The 24,479-nt window shown below is 48.5% G+C and overlaps 10 protein-coding genes across 10 annotated transcripts; 5 read left to right on the top strand and 5 right to left on the bottom strand.

The window, feature by feature from the left end:
* Window positions 1-462: 462 nt before the first annotated feature.
* On the top strand, window positions 463-2,436 carry N7503_008704 (uncharacterized protein; the record flags this gene model as incomplete). The annotated part of the gene is made up of 1 exon (XM_057068251.1): window positions 463-2,436. The coding sequence occupies one exon, from the start codon at window positions 463-465 to the stop codon at window positions 2,434-2,436; it is 1,974 nt and encodes a 657-aa protein (XP_056919106.1).
* A 383-nt stretch (window positions 2,437-2,819) lies between these two features.
* Window positions 2,820-4,061, bottom strand: N7503_008703 (aldose epimerase family protein; the record flags this gene model as incomplete). The annotated part of the gene is made up of 1 exon (XM_057068250.1): window positions 2,820-4,061. The coding sequence occupies one exon, from the start codon at window positions 4,059-4,061 to the stop codon at window positions 2,820-2,822; it is 1,242 nt and encodes a 413-aa protein (XP_056919105.1).
* A 1,988-nt stretch (window positions 4,062-6,049) lies between these two features.
* On the top strand, window positions 6,050-6,574 carry N7503_008702 (uncharacterized protein; the record flags this gene model as incomplete). The annotated part of the gene is given in 2 exon segments (XM_057068249.1): window positions 6,050-6,249; window positions 6,268-6,574. The coding sequence occupies 2 exon segments, from the start codon at window positions 6,050-6,052 to the stop codon at window positions 6,572-6,574; spliced, it is 507 nt and encodes a 168-aa protein (XP_056919104.1).
* Window positions 6,575-6,873: 299 nt separating this feature from the next.
* On the top strand, window positions 6,874-10,713 carry N7503_008701 (putative AT DNA binding protein; the record flags this gene model as incomplete). The annotated part of the gene is made up of 1 exon (XM_057068248.1): window positions 6,874-10,713. One exon carries the CDS (start codon window positions 6,874-6,876, stop codon window positions 10,711-10,713), a length of 3,840 nt encoding a protein of 1,279 aa, XP_056919103.1.
* A 920-nt stretch (window positions 10,714-11,633) lies between these two features.
* N7503_008700 (uncharacterized protein) lies at window positions 11,634-12,507 on the top strand (the record flags this gene model as incomplete). The annotated part of the gene is made up of 2 exons (XM_057068247.1): window positions 11,634-12,119; window positions 12,244-12,507. The coding sequence occupies 2 exons, from the start codon at window positions 11,634-11,636 to the stop codon at window positions 12,505-12,507; spliced, it is 750 nt and encodes a 249-aa protein (XP_056919102.1).
* A 54-nt stretch (window positions 12,508-12,561) lies between these two features.
* N7503_008699 (hemerythrin domain-containing protein) lies at window positions 12,562-13,269 on the bottom strand (the record flags this gene model as incomplete). Its single annotated transcript, XM_057068246.1, has 1 exon — window positions 12,562-13,269. One exon carries the CDS (start codon window positions 13,267-13,269, stop codon window positions 12,562-12,564), a length of 708 nt encoding a protein of 235 aa, XP_056919101.1.
* Window positions 13,270-14,310: 1,041 nt separating this feature from the next.
* N7503_008698 (uncharacterized protein) lies at window positions 14,311-16,311 on the top strand (the record flags this gene model as incomplete). The annotated part of the gene is made up of 1 exon (XM_057068245.1): window positions 14,311-16,311. One exon carries the CDS (start codon window positions 14,311-14,313, stop codon window positions 16,309-16,311), a length of 2,001 nt encoding a protein of 666 aa, XP_056919100.1.
* A 228-nt stretch (window positions 16,312-16,539) lies between these two features.
* Window positions 16,540-17,427, bottom strand: N7503_008697 (putative methyltransferase; the record flags this gene model as incomplete). The annotated part of the gene is made up of 1 exon (XM_057068244.1): window positions 16,540-17,427. The coding sequence occupies one exon, from the start codon at window positions 17,425-17,427 to the stop codon at window positions 16,540-16,542; it is 888 nt and encodes a 295-aa protein (XP_056919099.1).
* Window positions 17,428-18,132: 705 nt separating this feature from the next.
* Window positions 18,133-19,600, bottom strand: N7503_008696 (L-cysteine desulfhydrase-like protein lolT1; the record flags this gene model as incomplete). Its single annotated transcript, XM_057068243.1, has 3 exons — window positions 18,133-18,808; window positions 18,864-19,455; window positions 19,513-19,600. 3 exons carry the CDS (start codon window positions 19,598-19,600, stop codon window positions 18,133-18,135), a joined length of 1,356 nt encoding a protein of 451 aa, XP_056919098.1.
* A 1,785-nt stretch (window positions 19,601-21,385) lies between these two features.
* N7503_008695 (Zn(II)2Cys6 transcription factor domain-containing protein) lies at window positions 21,386-23,994 on the bottom strand (the record flags this gene model as incomplete). Its single annotated transcript, XM_057068242.1, has 2 exons — window positions 21,386-23,860; window positions 23,920-23,994. The coding sequence occupies 2 exons, from the start codon at window positions 23,992-23,994 to the stop codon at window positions 21,386-21,388; spliced, it is 2,550 nt and encodes an 849-aa protein (XP_056919097.1).
* Window positions 23,995-24,479: the final 485 nt, after the last annotated feature.

Below are 24,479 nucleotides of genomic sequence, written 5' to 3'. Positions count from 1 at the left end.
CAAGAAGCGCACGCCCAACATGCTATGCCGAGGGGATTCTGCTCGCTTGGAAAGTCTTGTCTACCAGCTCTTTAAAGTTTGGGATTGGGAGCGGTATAAGAACAGTTTGAATAATGCCTCCCTGCACAGAGTCTCCAGCGGGTCGTGGAAGCTCGCATAAAAGTGGGATCTACGAAGTTTACGACATGAGGGGTGCTATTGACAGGTGAGGGGCAATTGACTGCCTGTACGAAGCCCGTAAGCGAGATACATAGAACTCCATAACCCACTCCCTAGAAATAGATGTACCCTGCTGTACCATTTGACCTAGTGACACTTGGCGTCCACCCCAGTAGTGCAAACAACTACCCCGCATCATAGAGCTTCACAACCCTTGGGATTGCCAGTGCCAACCCTGCCTTTAATCTCATTCATGATAGCTGGATACCGCAGATTGAGTGGAGGCTCACTGTTATATATGACATGGAGTTCATTGTTGGAACGGCCCTCGCCGGCATCCCTATTGTCCTCGAGGTTTATGATCGCTACTGGCAACTCTCAGAAGGCCTGAACACCTTCAGGCATTCTTCAAGGGAGCTGACTAAGTTGGACACAATCATGAAGACGCAGAAGACTCTCTTCAGAGCGAACGTCATCAAGTTGCTGACATCAATCACGAATGATCGTGAAAAGGCTCGGAATCTGCTCTCTGATAGCCACAGTGAGAATCTGCAGAGGCTAAAGCTTCCGACCATTGTTGACAGGGCTCGTATTGAATCACTGCAAGAGATGTTCGGCAGTTGGAATGACACACTAGAGCTTGTCCTTAATACAGCAACAGCTATATGTCTTGAGGTGGAAAGCTTTGGGACAAGCAACACGCCAAAGCGATTCCGGCTTTGCTGGAAGAAAAATGAAGTGCAGAATTCAATCCAAGAGCTTCGCAGCTTCACGACCGACTTCAACGAATTAACGAGTCGAATTACTAGCGAGCTCGAGCAGATTCGAAGCACCAGCCTCCCAGCCCAGGGAATCACTATGGGGCAGAAAAGAAGCCATTTGAATGGTCTTGAGAAATATCGCCAGATTCGATCCGCATCTTCCAGGCTATATAATGTTTTTGCTCTGCAATGGTCCTGTGCGGGGCATCAGAGGCATGCCGCAAGTATCTCGCTTATTGATAAAAGCAAATCTATGAAGTTGGACCAGGTGGAGGATGGTATCAAATTTGATGTCGCCATCGATTGTGGGGCTAATTCGCCAACGTGTCGAGAGACCACAATTTGGTTGGAAATCGAGGTCACCGATGGAAGCCGCCCAGCTACTCCTCTGTGCAAGACTGAACATATTGATACCAAGCCCGACAATGCCTGGGCTGATGTTATGGAGAAGATAACCCGGCATTCTCAGCCAATGGTCATCAGGCAGGTTGAAAAGGCTCATAAGAGAGTTATTACGAAACTCGTACCAACTATAACCGATCATGTTGGTTCTGTTGCTGTGATGAACGATTCTAACGATATACCCAACATACAAAGGACGGCAGATGACGACCGGGATGAAGCCACTCATCCGGCTTCCAGTTCAACCACAACCAACAATGCCAGCCCTTCCGACTCTATGATTGACCTCAAAATGATTGAAAATATTTGCTGCCACTTCCAAGTCCTAGAACCGACATGTTCGAGCACCTGTGTCGGCTATATCCAGGATGTTGGACTTCACCTTTTCTATCTCCCGCCCCCCGAACGTCGCCCGTTAGAGCAGCAAAAGTCCTTGGCAGACATTATCGCTTGGACGTCAAAAGACGAGTTGTCCCGCGATTTACCGAGAACAGCAGTAGCACACATTGCCAGCTGTCTCGCGGTTGCCGTCCTACAATACCACTCCACACCTTGGCTTCCTGATAACTGGCAGAGCACTCAAGTCCACTTTTCCAAATTTGAAGAACATTCAGATAATACCGATGAGATCTCATCTACGACACCATACTTCAGGGTCGAATTCAAGAAGCCGGACGAAGGGCGGTTCGTGACAGCAATGGCTGCCAGCGCCACTCCCGCCACTTCTAACAGCACTGCAAATGCTCCTGTAAATACATCTATAGCCCTTGCCCGGAATGAGCTCCTCTTTTGTTTTGGCATCGTTCTCCTTGAGCTGGGATACTGCCAGCTATGGCCACAACTTCGGCAACGGGTACTTGCAACCCTGCCACCACAAAGAAACACTGACTATCATGCCGCTGAAAAGCTTGCCCAGACGCCGCTATTACGCAATCGCATGGGGCCAAGATTTATAAAAATTGTGCGCAAGTGTCTGGGATGTGATTTTGGCCTGGGGGAGAATGATCTAGCGAACGAGCAGCTTCAGGGTGTGTTCCTGGTGGATGTGGTTAGGGAGCTACAAGGGATAGAAAGAGGCTTGAAAGAATTGGAACTGCACTTAGGGAAAGGGTGATCAAGATATACCAAGACAACGTTTGCAGGAAAGCTGATACTGAGAATACCTATCCAATGCCGTGAAATATCCATGTTGGTAGGGAGAGTTGACCGCAAAACTCCACCGGGGGTATTTGAGTTGAAGAGTGATAATATTCCGCAATCAACAGAAGAGGTTTCGGACCGAAACTGAATGGAAAGTTTACAGTAATGGAAGAATAGAGTGGGTATTTTGCATTAATATAGGTTAATGACTTGCAGATCCCAGCTCATCAAGGGTATACGTTTTGGCTATGTACAAAAACGAACCTTGAGTTGAGAGTTCAAAGGGCAGCCCAAGTAAAATCAAAGCAAGATTATGGTATCGATGCAGAAATGCATTTTTACAAAACGAATTAAGGCTTAGTAAGTACCAAACTGGTAAGTAGCCCAGTTAACGGCAGGACCATCGTCAGCACCAAAGATCTGGTACTGGTCACGGCCCCACTCAGGCTGGTTGATACCATCAATCCAGTCCTCGGTCTCAATGACAAGGCAGCCGTACTTGTTGACGAAGCCAGCGCCGGCACTGCCATCCTGCTCCTTGTTGCGCTTGGCCTGCGACTCCTTGGTAGCGATGGTACCGTTCTGGCCGTTGCAGGAGTAGATTTGCAGAGCAGCTTGGTTGGTGGCAACATCGAGACTGATACCAGTGGTATCAGATGCCAGGCGCACAGATGGGACCATCGAGTTCTCGGCAGCGTAGGCGGCGGGGCGGTCGAGGATGAAGCAGGTATCGTAGCCGGTGCAACCACCGCCGCAGAGGCCGGCGGTCTTGTTGATATCCTGGCCAACAAGCTTGGGCTCGGTGAAGTCCAGGGCACCCTCGTAAGCAGTGCTGACATCGAGGATCTCGCCGGTGGGGATCAGGAGGGAGTCACCGCCGATGAAGCGCTGGGACAGGGGCATTGACAGGTAGGTATCCTCCAGGATGGTCTCCTCCTTGAAGGCGTTGAGGTTCCAGTAGAGGTGGTTGGCGAGCATGATTGGGGTCTTTGTGGTCAGGGCCAGGGAGATCAGCTTGGTGGTCAGCTGGGGCAATCCCTTGGGGTTCTCGGGCGACTTCTCAGTGGAGACACTGAACTGGGCGTGCGAGATGACATCGCCAGGGAAGTCTTGCCAGGCCTCATCCAAGAGGCTGAAGGTGATAGACGAAGAGTCATGAGCAGTGACTGTCCAATTGCGCTGGTCATAGCCAATAAAACCACCGTGAAGGGTGTCCTTGCCACCATTCTCATTCTCTGGAATGTGATAGGTGTTGCCATCAATGGAGAAGGTACCATTCTTGATGCGATTGGCATAGCGACCCACGACAGCACCAAAGAAGGTGTGGTTGGTCTCGGAATCGTGCAGGTACTCGAGCGGGTTGTCATAACCAACTAAGACATCCTGTGTGTTGCCATTACGGTCAGGAACCAGAACTGAGGTGAGGCGCGCGCCGTAAGGGATAAGTGTGACGGTGATGTTCTCCGATTTGATCGTGTACTCTTTGAAGTGAGCTGAATCTGCGGACGAGCTGCTTGACGCGGTCGAAGCAGACGGCGCCGCGTTTGCCAGAATAGGCAGGCCGTAGAGGGCAGCTGCGACGTATGACTTGAAGTGCATCCTGATGCCTGTAGCTATGAGAGCTAAGAGAAGGATACAATAAAGGATGAGAAGTCGCGGAGTGAAGCGTGCAGGGTAAAGAAGAGAGCGGAAGCAGCCGAGGGGAAGGCTGGGCATTTTATGTCAGAAGATTCCAATGGGCAAACAACATGGCCAATTCGACGCGCTAGTCTACACTCCGCATGTACCGACGCTAGGGGTTCTACGCGTGGGGCAGGGAAACCCGGGGTAAGGGTCGATAGATCACGAATTATCCGAAAGCAGGTGAGGAGATGCTACTCAACCATTGGATTAGCTGTCTAAGCGTGAGGGGAAAGATCCGAGCCCACAGCTTAGGTGCGTCAGTGGATCCGTTAAGCTCCAGTGAGGCGTCGAGAAAAACGGGGTAAACAAAGGAGCCAAAGTTACATTGGCAAAACTCCGGCGGAGGGAATGCGGTCTGAGATCCTGGTCGGGATCCACCAATTACATCAACCTTTCCTCTATGTCGATCTCTGACTCAGCATCACCGTCGTTGCGCATTGGAGGATTTCGCCTTGACTTTTTTAATCTAATTCATCTCGGTTATGATGTGACTTCCTTCCATCTCTTTGCCCGGGAGTCTGTCCATTTCAAGTCTTCCGGTGGCTGAGCTATGGGCCACAAAACACCTGCTAACCTTCTAGTCATAAGTTCCCGGGATGCCGGCACACTCCTTCGTTAGCTTGCTTATGCTTATGGGCGTTAGTTGAGATACTTTCTCATGTGCTGCCATTAAATTAGCCGAGCCGTTCGGGCTATATGATGCCCATTCCATGCGAGGTAAGCCATGCACGGGATCTTTCATGAATCCCAGGCACAGATCTTGCCAGTGTGCGGATACAGCCGCCTCGAAGCTGGTCAGGCAGTGGAAGCTCCGAAGGGTGATAGGCTTCCATGGCCGGGGACAGATATCGCTGAAATTGGCCCCGTTGATGTAGAAGAATGTCAGAATACCGGGTTGAAACCGCAGACTAACATGCCTTTGGTTAGACAACAGTAACATACTCACTCTCCATACTTTGAAGGACAACCCACCTGTTATGATGCACAGCGGGGCATATGCGAATAGAAAGAGACTTTTCATGCACATAAGTCATATTGGGACCAGCCAGACCAGGCCAAATGATGAGAGATGCTTCTTCATTGGCGTTTGCACCTTCAGTGGCAGGCTGAAGAATATTAGTATAGTCCGACGGGATTATATTTGGGGGTATAATAATATGCGTCACCCCCGGATATCCATGGATAGTAGCTTGAGCTCCCTGGCATAAACCTTGAGCTGTTTAGGCCTAGCTCCGCTCATTTGTCGGTCCACTGGCAACCAATGAAAAGACTGTTCGTATGGTCATGCTTAGTATAGATAGCTTATGTAGATATACAACCCTTTGGCATCCCGATTCGCAATCAAAAGTCCAAAGACATAACAATCGTCCTAAAGAAACTTTGTGATATCTTTCTTTTTGCTTCCCTTCTATATCTTTTGGCAATCGCCATTCAAAGAGAACTCTAGAGAATTGATTCCGGAGGTTGCCACTTTGCAAGTAAATATATCAACCATGCGTCATTGGAAGTTTAGAATTAATGAATCATTCTTAACTCACGCATGCAGAATTCTGGATTACCCAAATAAATCGAATTTCTTCAATATACCGACACACTTGGCATAAACCAGTGCTTGAGCACAGTGCCATACGGATTACTGGGGCTCTCTTGTAGTATAGCATCCCACGCCACATAGACCATGCGAAGTTGATCGGTGGTTAATGGGACCACGCTAAGATGAGCTCTTTCGAGGGACTGAAGCCAATCTCAAAGCATCCTAAATCTCCAGCAAAAACTGGTATCTCAGTGTCCTGAGCCGCCTCACCACGACCTTCAAATCCCATCTGCCAGACCAGCTCTATCTGTATTTGACCAGCCAAATCGCTATTCGACCTCGCGTGCGCGGCGAACCTTTGGGTTAACGCATGCGGGAAACACTGTTCAAAGAATTTGCGCTTGTGGGTCTTCCACGTCCTCCTGAAGCCCTCGTCTCAATCAGTCGGGTAGAGCCCGAGGGCGAAGAGGAACTTTCTTTCACACGCGATGGATGGCAATACGATGAAGCCGATCGTACTCGAGAAATGAGCTGGCTACACAGGGTTTGTGTCCAAATTACTATAGCTCTGTTTGATCTATTATAAAGACATCGTGATTGGGGGACCTGGGTCGGCGAGATTGCTTATGGTTTGCACCTTTCGCTTCGCCAGGCCCTTGATTACGTAGATACAGAGGTAGTTGTTTTGCCTACAGTAATAAGACAGAATCCACCACAAAAAGCATACTGGCATGTTCGAGGGACCAGAAGAGTCGGAGTCTCCAAAGCAGATGTCCAGATGGTGTGTTGTGGTGTAAGAGAGGCGTCTCGGTTCTGTGGACTCGAGCTGGACCGAATCCCGTCAGTTGACGTCGTAGACTCTGAATTTGGCCCGAATTGGAGTCCGAATATGTGAGCAAGGAAGCGCATTTATGAATAACGTCGCGAAAAGTGGAGATAGAAATAGAAATCCAGATGAATCATGTTTATACTCCTGCTTACCTAATCTCCGGTCGCAGTGACCGACTCGTGCCGCTTCGGGAGCTTTGTTTATGTGTTGCCCCGCCGTTTTATCTTGATTTCTTTATTTTGTTCTTCTATACTGTCTTTCGCTGGGGTGTTGAATCTAACCCTCCAGCATTCCTTTGGGTGCGCTCTCTCCACGCCCCCTAGCGGCACGCGTGCCGAGACCCCAGCACTTCGAGTCCTCCCGTCATGTCAATCACGTCGCGCAGCCAAAGCTCCTCCCCAGATATTCTCGGTCCTCCAGGAGACGCCGACTACCTGATTTCCTCTCCGATCAAACCATTTACCGGTCGCCAAAGCTGGATGTCTCCCGCCGTAATAAAACGTCAGCAAACACCGGCCAAGCGACCGCGCGCGAGCCTCAGTCCGGGGAAGAGTGCGCATTCGATTCGCTTTGATGATATCCTGCTTCCTGGTTCGCCGAGTAGGAAATTGACTGGTCGCCAAAGGTCACTTTCACCAGAGAAAGTTCAACAAGATGGCAACGTGAGCCCGTGGCGTATCCGGGTCACGCTTGAGGCAACACAAGATGAAGAGAACCAAGTCGAAGCCAGCCCTTCGCGCAAACGACGACGACCCTCTACTGTGACGACTATGGTACCTTTGAAAGACGAGCGCAGTCCGTTAATGGAAAGAACACCCGCAAGGAAGCGTGGGCGCCCACGAAAGTCGGATACCCTTCCTCAGAATGGATCGCCATGGCCAAGAAGCCCAGGACACACCCCCGGTCCAAATGAACCCAGTACGGAGAAAAGGAAACGCGGCCGACCACGAAAGGGTACACCGAAACCACAGCAACAGGAAGCACTTGTTGCAGACGATGCGCCGACACCAGCGCAACCCTCGCCAATGGATATGACTGCGGACGTTGCTGATGCGGGTCGTCAATGGAGCCCAATCAACCTGGCAGTGGATGAAGGCATTGATAGCGACTCTCTTGGGGCCGATGATCTACCCGTTGCAAATCTTCGCGCACCAACGCCAGCGCAGCTCAAAACCTGGAACAATGAAACTGGCCGCGAGTATGGCAGAGCTACCTATGATACCCCCATTATTGCAGATACAGAGCACCATTTTCAAGACGATGATCACAACATACATTCTACTCCTTCTAAGATGCCATCGCCAAGCCGAGAAAGGCAAGGCTCATCAACTAGATCATCACGCCGCGGCACAACCTCATCACCACGCACCTACCCTTCGCCTAGTCCAACTTCTTCGCCGGGCGAGGAAGAGAACCGGGCTAGAGAACGTCGACTGCACCAAATTGAAGAGGGCGACCACCAGCAACCTACTTATGATACAGTGGAAGATCCGACTGATGACCACGAAGAGTTTGATTCTATCATGGAAAGCGAGGGGTTCACAATGGTGTCCTTGGATACACTTCCCTCGGCCAAACAGTTTGGACTTGGATCCGGCGCCAGAAATGCTACAGATAATGCTTCAAAAATCCTAAGGGACCGAGAGAAGGGCCTTATTGGTGAACGATTAAAGCGCAAGTTAGGTGGGGGCATTGATGATCTACGAAGCGACACCCACAGCTCCGCAAGGCCGAGTCTGTTGGCTCAAGAGCCTTCTCCGGTCTCACAGAGTCCACAATACCCTCAACCGGAGCCAATCCATCCGAGACAACAAACTTCATCACATGCGGTATCCTATCCTGAGCTTCCCGACACAGAGTCACCCGAGAAGCCATACGCCGAGCAAGCTGGCACTTTTGAGCCCGAGGAAGATGATTTCCAGGGTGATGTTGACGAAGTAGACGAAATCGAGCGGTCAAACCAGGACGAGCCGGATATGGAAGAAGTGGGAGAAGAGGACGAGCCTATTTTGGTCGAATCACCGCAGTCCGTAAGAAAAAGTCCACTGCAACATAGTCCAGCGGGGTTTAGTGAGGATCGAGAACACCGATGGCAAATGGATCGAGAAATTGTTAGTCGGCATGCAGCAGACCCCATGAATGCAGCGCGCCTCATATACATCGATAGCGACGATAATGAGGATGATGATGGCAAGGTACAGGGTAATCTTCAGTCTGATGCCGAGCCAGCCATTTCCGACGATGAATCTGTTGATGAAGAGCCATTTTATGAAGAACCCCTTGGTGAACCTCTGGATCAACCTATCCGTCAACCTCCTCGCCCTCGCCAACCAATTCACCAACCTTTCTATGAACCCCTCGACGAAGAACCTGTTGACGAAGAGCCTTTCAATGAATTACAGCTTGAAGAACCTCTGGATCAGCCTCTCCATCAATTCCCCCGCCAACCGATTCATCAACCTCGCTATGAACCCCTTGATGAAGAATCTGCCGATGAACCCTTATATGAGACTCGCAATCGATCACTTCACCAAGATATCCGCCAACCTCGCCATGAGGTTTTCGATGGCGCCTTCGAAGAAGAACCTGTCGGTGAAGAAAGTGCCACTGAAGAACCGCTCGATGAGGAGCCGCTTGATGAAGCACCGAACTATCTTGAATCAGAAATGATGCCGAGGTCACAGACCTCTGCTCGGAAAGTCGAATCGGAGGAAAGCTTGGAAGAAGACGATGAATCTGTCGACATTTGGCAGCAGGAGAAAGTTGCTGAAGCCGATATGGAGGAACCCGAAGCTAGATCAGACCGAACCAGGTCTCAAGAGAGAGACTTGGAAGCAGATGCCGCTGATGAGGATGGATTTGATGACATCTGGCAACAAGAAGCACGAGATCGTAGTTACCTTTCACAGCAGTCGGATGATTACGTGTCGCCTCTCCAAGAAAGCAAGAGTCCTTGGAAGAGGATTGCTCGTACTTCAGCGCATGAGGACAACCTGAGCTCATCTCCGGCTTACGTGGCTGTGGAGCATGATGATGCCCGATACTTTGATCGAACCCACATTCGCAAGCTACGCGATCAAGAGGTTGATCTCTCTGCTATCATGGCGGAGGAGGACACTCCAAACAGAGCCCGTTACTATAACGGAACAAGTACCCCAAGGAGTATCTTGCGCCGGCCAGGCCTCCAAAGCTCCATCAATGGCTCCGCGGTAAAACCTACCTCGCAAAGGCCAGAGAAACGGGTGCGTCTGCAACCTATCTCCCAAAGTCCAGAAAGGTATCCAGAAGTGAAAGACTCGCCTGCCGCGCATCGAAACTCGCAAGTTTCGCCACCAATAGATATCCATGCCAATGGGAGTGTTTCAGGCTCTGGCGATGATGAGTCTGTGCAGGACTTGACAGCCACTCCAGAACAACCTCGCCAGCAAGAAGACGAGCCTGAAGCAACTTGGTTCCAACGAATTACCAGCCTGACTCCCAGGTGGCTCAAACTCCCACCAAAGTCTCGTTATGACGACACTTCTAGCGAAGCTTCTGAAGTTGAACAAGACTACGAGCAGAGTGACCAAGAGGAATCTGAGCATATGCAATCGGCACCCGAGATCCGAGAGGACTCTGAGCACGAGCCTCTTTCTAGTCCATCGCACCAATCATCCGTCCGACAGTTGGACGAATCGGCAAGCCCCCCGCCTGTGAATGAGGAAGATCACCTGCCTTCCATTGAGGAGGAAGCAGAGGATCCCTGGATCCAGCCAGAAGTACCTGAGGACGCCCTGGAATATGATCCTGTGGTCGATCATGATAAGCTGGAGCGTCCGAAACCGAGACCACGACCACTTGCTGTGTTTGGCTACTTTTCCGATGCTCATTATACTTCTCTTCGGCGAATCTACCGAATGGCAAAGCGACACCCGGAGCGCTTCCCATACTTCGATGCGCCCGGACGCGCTGAGATTATGGGTGACTGGATGTGGACCTCAGACGGACATCACGGGGTGCCTATCACCGAAGTGCAATTTGCCGTGATTGATCGCTTCGTACATGAACTGTCGCATGCCGACATCGAGTATGGCGGCAGTGGACAGGTAGATTGGACTGAGGCCGATCTACATCGGAGGCTGATCAGTGTTATCATTGGCGAGCAAATCCGAGAAGAGCGAAAAGCGAAGACTTTCCGGAGCGCCTCGGTTGATACCTGGCGATGAGCTTGTACTGTTCCAATTATTTGGTCGTTGTTTTATTTTTCTATGTATTTGTTTTCTGTCGCACCCTTGAGCCCGCGATGGAGTCGGTTTGTTTTTCAATGCGGAGAAATTCTGCTTTATGATTCCCTCATGGCTATGGATTTGTTTTGGAGTATCTTCTTTTGAGCGTATATTTGATACCTATTTTGAAATTATGAGAAATATTCGATTATCGGGTAGAATCATTTTGCCACTTGTAAAGTCACTGATCACATTGAAGTGGATTTGGGCTTACGAACAATGAATATTGACGTCGAATGCATGTCTACCAGACGAGCACAATCAGACTGAACCCTGCAAGCAATCCCTTGTTTTCCCGAACGATAACGCCAAATTATGATGTATACGTTTTTCGAGGCAAACAAGACTCGGCATTCGTCACAATGTGAAACACGCGTATGATCTCGGTCTACAACACAATTCAGGATGACCACTATTGCTATCATGACGACTGCTTCAATCTCTGCCCTGGAATAGGAACAATGTACAACCTTTCTCACTGATGTGAGGTACACAAAGGCTACACCTGCACAGACACCAAATCCCACGTTGAGGTCTGGACCAAGTCTGCAGCCACGGAATAGGCCAGACCTACCAGGGGGAAACCGGGGGTTTGTACTTGCACCCGCGTGGCCAAGTATCTGATGTACATTGGGCTCTTCCCCACTCGTGTAAGGAGCTGCATGTTCGTTTTCGTTGCAATCGGTCCGTGTGAAGTACCCCCCACCCCCGGAGAAGGTCCAGTTCATCTGTTCTAGAACAGATATAAGAAGTGCCGTGCGCTTTGCAGGAACTAAAACTTATCCAGACAGCCATCTTCTTCTCTTTGTCACTAATTGACATCTTCATCTTCGGCTTTGGAATACCTAATCTTAATCATAATGCCGGTCTTGACTATCGTCCAACGTCTCCCTTTTCCCTGGATGAGAAGATCCTCAACCGATAAAGGCAAGGGTAAAGAAGAAGAACCCAGCCTGGATCTTGGATCCTCCGATCATGACTCGGATCTCTACTTCCAAGAAAGTTCCGTGGGCGCCCTGTTTGCCACGCCCTGTCCGCCACTGCACCGTGACGTCTCCGACGACCTGCATATAGCGGTGAAGCAGAGTCCAGACCAAACGATCGACCCCCACGAAACCGGTAGCCAATACTCAGACTCAGAATCGGACTCAGGCTCCGAGATCGACGAGCAGGAGTCCCCTTCCCCCTCGCGCACTCGGGTTGGTCGCGTGGTCAACTGGTCGAGTATTGTCCGCAGCCGATGTCGGTGGACGCACGAACAAGAGAAGGAGCTTCTGGGTGCCGAGAAGCAGCTAGCGCGATGTCAAAAAGCTTGGAGTTCTGAACAAGAGTTGTGGCTATCTTATGTATGTTCATCCTCCTTTTTATGTGTAGAGGTACTATCTCGTGGGAGTATAGAAAGAATTGGAATATTCTCAACAAAAAATTTAGAGAAAGATGTACTAACTGATATCGCGATCCTTACTAAAGATCCAAGTGCTACGCGAAGAAAAAGAAGCCCATGAAGGCTTTATGCTGATGCGACTGAAGCAGCAAGAAGACGAGCGGAACCAGTTTCGCAAGGTCTGGAAACGACGTCGATCTATTGAGAGTGCGATCGAAGAAAAAGAAAAACAGATCACAATGACAGTCAAGGGAAACAACAACGGCTTACAAAAGCTACGTCGCTTGCAGCTTGGTTACCTTAGTCCTAGTCTAGTGACGAAGTCACCTGCAGTGACATGTCAAGCATGAATAGATGGACACCGATTCTTAATACTTATTCACATACTTCTCTATAACCCGAATTCAAGACCTTGCCGCAGCAAAGTGTTTATTCCCCTTTCTCGTATCCTCGGCATGTGGCCATTTCCTAAACAAATCAGCAATCATATCAACCGGCGTAGTCAATAGCCCCACAGCAGTCTCAAGCGGCGGTTTACTAGGAGCAAGCGGATGCGATCTCGACGGCAAGAACTTCTTCATCTTGACCAATGAAGCCACCAACGCCTGACTATCCTCCTCTGGCAAGACTCTTTCAAGTATAACCAGATCCTCTTCCTCCTCACGTCTCATATGAAGCTGTAAATCCCCCAACAGCGCCTCCAGCGTCGGTGCGAATCTTGGATCCGTGCATGTAAGTCCCTGGAACGTCTTCAACTGCTGCTTAATCTCTTGATGCTCAGCCCTGTTCCTATTCGTAAGGACCTCACCGTCTCTAACATGTTTATCGATGGCCGGGTAAACGATGAGTTCCTCGCCGATTAGATGGCGGGCTAGTTCCCAAGTAAACTGATTCTGGTATCTGGTTTGTTCGTCCGAGCTAACCGAGATAAGGATCTTGTGACTGGACGATTGGAGCTCGGCATGTTCGTGTTTGATTAATGGGAGGATTCGTGGATGCGCCTCTGGTGTGGCGGCTTCGTCGATGAATGTGCGGAGAGTTGGCAGTATGTTGCCGTGGAAGAGGCTGAATGGGTCGGGGTTGTCCTGTGGTTGTGTGGTTGGTGTGATCATTTTGCCTATGATTCCGACCCTGGGGGTGAGGATAGGACGGACCAGGCGGAGGGGAATGTGTTTGAACATGGGTGAGTAATTGGTGAGTTTTGTTTGTTGTACGTTCGTGGAGAGTTGTTTTGACATAGGTGATGGCGAATTCGGCGATGATTTCCGTGTTGGTCATGATGATGGTCTCGAAATCGATTTGACATATACTTGATTAATCTTGGATTCCTCCTAGGTCGTCTAGAAACAGGATACTACTTCAACTCTATGAAATTCGACCCATCAATCCAAGAAAGACAAGTCAAGACAGGGAGTGAAAGGCTAAAGGAATTGATACTATGATGGCTCTTTCTGGTTGATTTGGCCTGACTTCTTTACGGCAAGGTACACATGGCAAATGAATTCATTGATTTTTGGATGTATCACACTTGATTTTGAAGTTTTAGGACAGAATCCCCGTTGGCTACAAAAACCCCCTATTAAACCTGTATGGCGGTACGGTATGAAACTTACATAAGCTGCGTGTTCAAACCTCGCTTCCCTGACCATCCTACCGAACAACACCATCTAAAACCCATATGAAATCATCTTGAACTAACTTTCAAAAGTTTCAATGCTTTTTGAATTGCACAGTATATTGATATCACAAAGTGCCCTCAAAATGTGATGTTTTGACATCTGAAAGAATAGGTGTTGATACATATCAGTACACAATAGATTTGTTTGCCATTTCTACCGTAGATCAGGCTGAATAAGCCAGGGGAAGCATCTCTATAGTGGAAGGCAATCGATGTTGCGGCCCACAAAATGTTGTTTCACTCATTGTTACTTTATGTGTTTGAGTGTCGCCTGTTCTCTGATGCCTTGGGAATCGGCCAGCGGTTTCCAGTATTACAAATACCAGCTTATCTCCAAAAGTAGTTATTGAGGTTGGTGTGTCGCTTTATCAATCCCTGAAATTTCTCTTTCTCCCCCTTAAAACGTCGCTTCTACCGTGCCTCTCTGAGAGTGCGCGCATAGTATCATAGGTTCAAGTTGCCAGATTTACCCAGGATGTCAGACGAAACGATCGATCAAAATTACGTCTGGCCACTTGTTCTGTTGACCGAGCTAAATGCATCGGACCAAGCGAAGCTTCTTAGGCTGGTCAAGTCAACACTCAAGGATGACCTCCAACACCATTCCACTGACTACTTTGGGGCCTCTTTCCAAGTCAAAGAACTTCCTGATGAAGTAAATGTCCGCCCATGGTCACCGCCTCTTCGCCTTCTCAACTCTGTTGCCCGGCAAGGTCCATGCCGGGATAGCCACAACAATATTCATGCCCTTGCTATGCTAGCGCACAGATCGGGTCGACCAAGAATTGTTGTGGCGGACGAAGCCACTAAACGTCAATTGTTAGGCAAATATCTTCCCGGCGTCGACTTGGTCTCACCTAACGACCAAAGAAGCGTCACAGTCATCCTTGTATGCACACGTCGTGATGCCGAATCAGGTGGAATAACTATGTTTGCACGACGTGCTATTTGCTCACCTCAAGAGGGAACGAGTCACATCATCGACGAAGAAGATATCACGGACGAAGAAGACTTCATCCCCAGCTCCAGAGGCCCTGATCCTCAACCACTCACGTTCAAATGCGTGCACAGAGCTTGGAGACCCCTGTGGGCCCATGGAGAAGGGTACAGGGGGGTGATAATGCATGACCCTCATCAAGCACCTTTCACATCCAGAACAGGAGACATATTGGGAAAAGAATACCGCACTCGCGCTACGGTCACTGCTTTGGGTCACCATCTACCCCCAGAGCTAGTATGGCAGATTTGCAATACTCGCACGCTACCTAAAATGCCTGTGTGGAAACGTCGTCCAAGCGATAAACATTTAGTGATCTTCCTCATGTATCCCTCAACAGCGCAAGAGCGAAAGGAGACACTTCAAAATTTAGAAGATTCGCCGTACGAAATTGCCGTCTTTGAGGAGAGGGTGAGACAAAGGCGTAACGCTTATCCGCACGGTGTGGTGCCTGACTCGCCTGATCCTGACTTGCCCGAGTATACCGCTCGCGATGTGACCTTTGAACTGATCCCATGGGAACAGCACCGCATGAGGACACGAATGGACCTCCTTGACTTTTGGGATGAATATCGTGTGTGGGATGAGAAAGGGGGAGAGGAACCTGACAGCATGCCTTTGATATGCATGCTCGAGCCTACGGTTGATTGGTGTTACTTTGAGTCGGTGTTCAACGTTTTGACCTTCAAACATGGTTTCTACCCAAGCCCGGTCGTCATGAGAAAGATGTCATTTTCGGGTATCTGGGAAAGCATGACAAATTCCAAGGGATTCAATCATTACTGGTGCGAACAGTACAATTGCGACGGTATTGAAGAAGTATATTGGCACCCAGAACGCCCGTTCTTCTACAACCCAGCTCCGTGGTCATCCATGCTCACCACAAGTTGTCATCGCACCGTGTTTTTCCTCACAAATCAGTTGACTGAAGCTGCAAAAGAGAATCTGGAACGAATTATGTTGAGTATTCATGAGGTGAATTGGGAAAGATGGGGACATGTTCATGGTGCTAGAATTACAGGAACACCCGAGTATTCCTTTGTACCTTGGAAGAGCGGCGATGCAGGCATGATTGATGGAAAGTTAGAAGATATTTGGAGCATCCTGCAGGACCTGTATACTCTTTCCTACAGACGATCACTCGACCCTATTCGCTTTGTTTGTGTGGATAAACAGTTTGAAGTTGATCAGTCGGTCATTTTGGTCGAAGCCGATATGTACGAGCATCCAGGACATGACCTACTTCAACATTTGCCTTTCCCGGCATTGAGAGGGTTCCACTATGCTCATGCCCCGGCTGATGTGGCATACTGTGCGAATCTTAACTGGGTTAATGATGTTTCTGGCTGCGAAGGTTGGATGCCCTACCGAAGACAAAATTGGCCAGCACCGAGACTGTTACCAGATTATTATTCAGGCTCAGATGGATCAGAACAATCTGACCATGGGAGTGACTCCCCATCAAGTTTCGCCGGCTAGGAAAAGCTCACCAGATACAGATCGGGAGGGGACTATCATGAACTTTCATTGTAGAACATTTTACATTTTCAAGGGATTACTTGAGTGAACCTCTGTTGACCTCTTGATTGAACAATTTTTGTATCTTGAAAAACTCGATTATGCGTATGTAACATCCAACTTCTCCGTAAATTAAATGAATGCAATAGCTTCAACACGCTCGTATATCCATCACTATATCATAAAAGATCACCCAAAAACCAAAGCCCTAACTTCAATGCTCTCCCGAATCCTCGCCCCAACAGGCGTTCTCTCGTCCCAGAATGCCGTATGAGGCACCCACTGCGCAACGTCCCCGTCTCTCAATCCCCTCGAATCAGAGCACTTGAGCAACAACCGCTCATCGCCCGTCATCCCAGACCAATAAGACCATTTCTGGCCCTCATTATACTTAACACCCATTGTCTCGCCCGTCCGGTTCGGATACCGATGCTGAACAGGCACCAGATCATTCCCATCGACTGAGGCCGCAGATGCAAAGGCCAGCGGCGATGACTGTACTGGCTCGCTGCTAAGCGGACGCCAGACGTTCACGATCCGGTACCGGCCTCTCAGCAACGTCTCAGCTTCCTCTTTATCTGTGACATGGAGACGGACGCGGTCTTCTGCTGCGCGAGGGGTTTGGTCAACGTGCACCCGGGTGACTGGTTTGCGGGGTGCGGAGTCCTTGCCGCGGCGGATCGTATGGTCGAACAGTATGATCTTCTTGGCTCCTGGTATGGTTTCTAAGAGGAGAGATTCGACTTCTGGGTAGTAGATCTGTTGGACGAGGTCGTCTGAGTCGAAAGTTGTATATGTTGTTTTTGTGGGAATTTGTTGGAGGGCTTGGAAGGAGTCCTTGTCGAGGGTGTAGGCGTTCTCATTGCCTCGGATGTCGTTTATGGTGACTTTGTGTTCCTGTTCGCCGAAGTTGTATTGGGGTTGACCTGCCGGTGGCTCTCCGACATAGTTGAAGGGAGCCGAGTTGTCCGATGGCGGTGCATAGAAAGTTAATGAGGCGGATGTAGGGCCGCGAGGGATATAGGATGAGTCCGTTGTGGTGTTTTTAGTGGCGGTTGTCGTAGTGGTGGTAGACATTATTGAAGGTTCAAATCGATGGTATAGTATAGAGCTTATGCGGGGAAGTAATAGATTTGAAATGGTAGTAGATGATGAACTGTATGCGGGGAAGTAGTAGATGCAAGACGATAGTAGATGAACTGTGATTAGGATCAAGGATGATTAGCCACATATTTATACAGGGAAAGCCTGCTGATAAATTTCCATTCAAATCCATACGATGTGAATTAGTGATCATGTCCGAGTAAAATCGCGTCATTGGATTTGTAATACCCCGGACCTGCGAATTAAGTTACAGTGGCGTACGTAGAGTTTGAAACACCACCCTTGACCGCCTGAACATACTGCCCACCTTCTTTAGCTAACCTCTATTGAACACGCTCAAAAACACCATTCTACTAGTATATCACACATAATCTGTTAAGTTCATGAGTCAATCTATATGTATATATTTAACACAGTCTATGTCAGCTTTGAATAGCGACTATGATATGATCTACAAGAATTTAGCTGGCAGAAAATAAAGGCAGAGTATTACATAATCACCCGGGGGTTTCAAACTCAACGAACGCCACTGCACCAATATTGATGGACAAGGAACGAAGCGAACAGAAAGCAATTGTATTGTGGTTATGGATAGAAGAGAAGACGTAAATCAAGAACAAAGCAAGAGACAAGCACTGGTTTAGGTAACAGAGAGCATCATCTGACCTCTCAACAACTCTAATACTCCTTGCGAGCAACTTCCTCGCACAAGGTACATAGAACATCTTTGAACCACTCAAAATCACTCATGTCCAAATACACCTGGCCACAAACACGAACCCACAGCCATGTTCCGTATGGGAAAATAGGAACAAAGGTCTTGTAGTCAGCCATTAACCTTTTCTGCAAGTGCCACGAAACGCGGTTCCAATCCTTCGCCAATATTGTGCCCCATGCGCCTGGCAGATTTGTCTCATCATCCCCCTCTAAATAACCGATAGGCAGGCGCAAAGTTACCATACAACAATCGCGCATCTTACTCTTTTCACCTGGCTTCAGGTTCTTTTCTTGGAGGACTTCCGTACCGAGAGAGTCCGCAAGCATATCAGCCGCTTTGTTGACAAGTTCACGACAATAGGTCATGATGGCTTCTTCGCCTCCGCAGACTTCTCGGCGGAATTTCAATGCGGTGGGAATGCAGGTGTTTTGGGAGTCATCACTTGTTCCTGAGCCCAATGAAAATAATTCCTCAAATAGTGTGTTCGGGGAAAGAGAATTTTGGCGGGCTGAAATGGCTTCTGCGGGTGTTGATGCGGGAATAAAGCCCCAGGATGTGGGTAATAGTGTGCGGATGTAAGGCTGATTCCGCTTGGGGCAGTACATCAAGGAGCAGGGGCGAGGAGCGTAGAGCCATCTAGTTGAGTGTTAAATTATGGGAACATTTTGATAAGCCGAGGAGGAATACTTACTTGTTGCAATTTGTTATGAAGAAATCAGGCTGAAGCTGCTGCATATCAAGAGGAATCATTCCAATTCCATGAGCTCCATCGATTATACTGAGAATACCCTCTTCGCGGCAGATTTCAGTAAGTCGCTCGAATGGAAAGCGAAAAGTAGGTCTGCTGATAATTGTACCGTAGAGAGCGGCGCGTATCTTGAGGCCGTCAGCTCGTGCCTGTCGAATCGTCTCGCGGAATCGGCGTTCCAATTCATCTTCGTCAATGGGAAATTCGATGGAAACTTTGCGCGCCTTCAAAGGAGTGTGTTCCTCCAAGGAGGTGACACAGTTTTCAAGAGCCCCATAGAGACCATCGAAGTGGATCAGAGAGTCATTCTCCTTAAATTGGAGGTTATAGAGCGCGATGCATATTCCAGTCGTCGTATTCTTCACAAATACACATTCATCTGCTGGTGCATTTATTATCTTTGCAGCCTCTGCCTTTGATTTATACATGAATTCAGTATTTGTAAACCGATAGTAGGGGTCCGGTCGTTGCTCGCAGCGATCCAGCAACTCAATTCGTTTCTCTTGTACTACTCTGGGAATTGCCCCTAAAGAACCTAATGTCCATGTTTGAATATCAGCAAATGTTGTATTTGACCTCAAAGGAGACTGACCATTGTTGATTGGATGGTAATCTGGGGAGAACGTCCAATGCTCCCGCATGGGCTTTCCAAAAGGCGTGGTTGTATTGTCAATGGTCATGATGATGGTTAGAACAGCTTATACCGACTTTGGTTCTAGTGTCAGAAACGTCCCGCGCTTCACAAGATATATAGTAAAAGTAAAGACGAATACCATGCAACTACAGTTATAAAAGAGCTGACAAGCTGACAGATATGAAAATAACAATTCTAGAGTTGGAGTATATGGCTCGCCACATGGGGGGCCATTGGGGTCCCTCTAAGCATGCAAAATGGTAGCCAAGAGTCTCTCACGGTGAATATTGAAGTACGCATGTTAATACGGGGTCGCTAATACTTTCGTTCTAGAACTTTACAGCGAAAAGGACCCTGGATCTTTCAATCGCCACAGATCTGCGAACGAATCTTAAGTGGGGATGAACCCCACGAGACTAAAAAGGAATCCACCTCGTAAGTCAAATTATTGGGGGCAGGAAGTGAGTACCTTGACCTATTGCGGTATAGCAGGCAACCAGCATAAACGACATGCAGAGGTTGGATTAGTAATTGCCACATATTCAAAGCGGCTTATTTATTGCTATTTTTCCATTGGTCATATCGGTTAGTCTAAGAGCGGGCAACAATTGAGTTGGGAATTTACTTCCTCGCGTGTAGTGTGATCTTGCTGCTTGCTGAAGACTTGGGATGCAATCCACGACGAACACCTATTATGAATACATATGTCATTATTGAAATACCCTCACAAGATCACATATTTTATTTCATGAACATCTAGGTATCCATTTGCGTAGGAATCAGCCTGAGCTTACCTGCACCCAAAAACAACTCTGGCATATTCAGGACCCCAACTCGTCGGAATGCGGATTTCAACTCTACCGCAGGATATACGCAGGGTCCGAACGGATTCGGTCTCAAGTGACCTTGAAGTGTTGCTTAGTGGCTTATGATGTAAACCTTGCCAACGATCTGCAAGACTCCATAAGTAGCCCCCACCTGGACCCTTATTTCCTATAAGATCTAGCCCCCAAGGCTGACATCTATTGACCAATATGATGACAAAAAAAGTAATACATGATCGATAGTTTGATGATCAGCATGTTGTGCCCACTTTCAAGAATAGCGGAATCCAGGTAAACGCTAGAAATCTCCCACTCTTTTTTGTTCTTTTTTATATATATGTAATCTTGTGTTTACTCTTTCACGGGACCAATACCTATCCTATATAGTCTTCTGAATTAGGGAACTCGCATCACTCGTATTCGCTGGTCAAATTATTTGCCTAATTTAGTCTTTTTTGAGCGATCAGTTCAAGACAGATTTGAGCAGTGCTAATATCATTATTTCCGGAACTCAACCTGAGGAATACGAGTCAATATTTGAAACAGCTGCAGATCACTTGTGCCAAAAATAGATTAATTTTACCCAGCATGCCTGAACCACGCGCAGCCTCCAAAGATGCGGGTGGAAAGCTGGCCGGTTCTGGCGTCAAAAGCCGTCGGCGTCGGCGTTGATTCCACAGGTCCTCGCATTCTAGATGCGATATTGTCAACGGGCTTCCGGTTCGGATAGAGATCGGCTCCCGGAGCATGAGTTAGTCAAGGTGCCGCCCTGAGCGCTCCGAGGTCCCTGAGTACCTCCCACATTTAATCTAACCAAGAATTCCTAGTCAGTATCATTCCTCATATGCTCAACAGGTGGAATGGCTCCGCTTTCTGAGACTTGATTGTTTTGCCCGAGATGGCTAGGCTATACTGATGGATATAAAATTCAGTACATACTATAAACGCGCTAATTAATATACACTTCCCCAAAGTACAAACGCGTTTCATATGATTATAATCCTCCATCACTGAGACACCAATAGATCAATGTTACCAGTAAGCTGCTCATTGAAAACAGCCATGTCTAGAGATAGACTGACTGGTGTCAAATTTTCAGCCTCATAATTTTCGTTCCCCAGGCTTTGTTTGGCCTCCAAGGACTTCGAGAGAGTTCGAGCGACGACAGTAGCCATGTCAGACTTTCTCCCAAGGTATTCAAGTGCACGAATACAGAAACCACAATTTGCACGCAAGCTCTCCGTCAACGAACCATATTTTCCAGACATATCAAGACCTTCAAGTGAAATGTATCCGGCTTTTGCAAAGCAATGAATGAGAACAACAGTCCATGGCTCAACTAAGAATGCAACTTCATTGAGGGAGTCATGGAACTGTCGGTGCATCGTCGGCTCTCGACCATGTAGCGAGGCTTGAGCAAGGCCACCAACAGCAAAAGCATTATCCATTCTCAGTGTTGACACAAAATTTGTAGCTTCCCTAGTCTCCCGTCCAAATTCGGAGCCCAGCCTCCCACGATCAATACCTTCAATCACATCCGCCAGCAGCATCGTTGAGAGATGCCAATGGCCATCAAGAATAACGTACCACGACTGGATTCGCGGAGGAAGTAGCTCATGGTTTGCAACACAGTCCAGCATGAAGCCCTCATACTTGGATTTCCAATGGTGGTAAACCAAAATAGTCTTCTGAATAACTTCTTCTATGCGGTCAAAGGGAGCACCTCGATAGACAAGAGTTTGGAGCTGTGTGATGCGTCGGTATAGCAGGACTTTGACAGGAGTGGCCTCTGAAAGCACTGAAGCGGCCTCGTCATAGGAGCATGGCCATCTGGGCTGAGTCTGGTTTGATTGCCCCGAGTCAACTGGATGGCGTAGGAATAGATCGCCCCATACGTCCTTTTTCTCAGGTATCCTCTTCTGAGGAATGTTCCAACCACCGGACTCAAGCTGATACTCGGGATTCCCGGGACCGAATATTGTAGGCAAGGCCGATGATATCTGGCTATCTTCATCTGAAACCACGAGTGGGCGCTGATACATTGCAGCGCTAAGGGTATCAAACATGATACCTAACCAGAACATTAGACCGAGTGTGGTGCGATATTCCTGATTTGAGAGAATTGGGTCCACCCCTAGAGCATCCGACGACTGCGATATCCCCGACGCATCAGTCATTGTAGATGCCACTGATTCCCTTCGTTGTCCTCGCATTAATGGGGATGCCTCCCGTTGGAGCCGCGTAAGCTTATGTCGAAACTTATATAATTGGCGATTTGCGTTTTCAAGGAAAAGAGGCGCGCGGTCTGCCTCCAAAAGCTGACTTAAGGATTGATCTTGTCGATTCTTCAGGGGGCATTGGGTGAGAGAAAAAATGATGTTTGCAAAAGTGATACGGAAAGAAGGAATGCCGGTTGTGTGTTCTAAAGCATGTCGTGCTTTGTTCCAAACATGCTCACGGATGGATCTTTCTTCTTTATCTATCGCCGCCGGAATCGACGATCCAATCCCTTTCTGAGCGTGCTGAGTCCATTGAGAGGCAAATGCCATAATTGCCAGATGAAGAGCTCGAGCCGCAGTTCTATCCTCTTCTGCACTCAGAGCGCGACCGCGGATAGTTGAAGATACACGATCTAACCGACAGACCCGAATGCACATTCTGTTCGGCCAGTTCGGCGCCCAGGCCTCTTTCTCCCTGCACGGGATAATATCTCCCATTGAGTCCCCGTAAGGACAGTTGTGCTCTGTTAGCCAGCACGAGAGCGCGTTCTCCATACTATCGTGATATATTCGTACCAAGTTTCGTGTCATTGTAGACCGTGCATATTCTTTCGCTGTTTTGTCGGAGGCCATGCAAAAACTCCATTGAGGCTCTTGTCTCGCTATTGAGCTATATTGCTGCATTGATGAATTTGTGTTGTTGGTCTCCTCGCACTCGGTAGGTAAAAGCACTTCCTCGTAGGCGTCCTCCGTTGCATTGACCTCATTTTCGAGCGTAGATGGAAGAGGCGCACCAAAGGCAGAGTCCGGCTCCACGGTATCCAGGCTACTGTTGGAGCTTGGAGTCACGGTGGTTATTTGTTCATGGACTGGAATATTGGACGTCCAGCTAGAAAAGGTGGATTGATGATCACTCCGTGGTCCACTCCTCGAACTCCCTTCGAAAAATATATCCTCTGGATTATAAGCAGTAGGAACAAGGTTCGGCGGAGTATTCGTGAACGTGAATACATCTCTCAAGTTGGCAGGGTAAGAGTTAACAGAACGCAAAATCTCGTCCAACTCTGCACCATACGACTGGGTAAGAGACTGAATATCGGAATCATGCGACGGAGTTGCAGCGGGTGGGCGTGTCTTTCTTCGAACCTCCTTTCGGCTCTCTTTGACATTGGCACGTTTTGAGGCAACCCAGTTGAACGTGCAATCCTTGTTCCAGCGTTTACAATTGGAACAAGAGTTAACTCCGCCGTCTTTACGAGTTTTCTGTGAAACAGAACGAAATTAGCATCAGGAAGACCTTGAATGGTGGGAGGATCCCAAACCGGTGCATCGCAGCCTCGTTTGCCTTTACGACAAGGGTCACAGCTGTGGAGCTGACGCCGCTGAGTAGGTTCCATGTCGAACAGATTATATAAAGCAGTGCGACCGGTCTTACTCTACGATGAAGAAGGGGTGTGGAGGGTGCACGGAGAGGTTAGCTTGGGCATTATCGTCGACCCCAGTATAAGGGACCGGACATGACATCTTATTTCCGGGGTATCTCGTTACGGGGTTCAGAGTTTGCGGGGTTAGAGTGGGGGAAGCTTTCGCTCCTGATGCACATGATGTATAGGCTTTCGGGCCAACGGAATCGCACTAGGGATTTGAGGCGTCGATCACCCCGATATCCTTGGGACTAGGCCAATCGAAAAAAAATGAGAAAAAGAGCAAACCTAATTGAGACGTGTATGATGCGGTTCAGCATGTTGGTATCTTGTCAATGCAGCTGTCAGTCGTGAATGTCTTGAATGTCGAAATCTGGGGGATTGATGGAGGGGGTCAGATTGGGCTGTGCAAGCAAACCCCGATGGGTCTCCACCCAACTCCCATAACTCCCAATCTT

Source organism: Penicillium pulvis, assembly GCF_028828015.1.
Source record: "Penicillium pulvis strain IBT 33274 chromosome Unknown contig_7_segment1_segment0, whole genome shotgun sequence".
NCBI lineage: Eukaryota > Fungi > Ascomycota > Eurotiomycetes > Eurotiales > Aspergillaceae > Penicillium > Penicillium pulvis.
The sequence above is the reverse complement of the archived record's forward strand: the minus strand, read 5'-3'. Positions and strand labels throughout refer to the sequence as shown.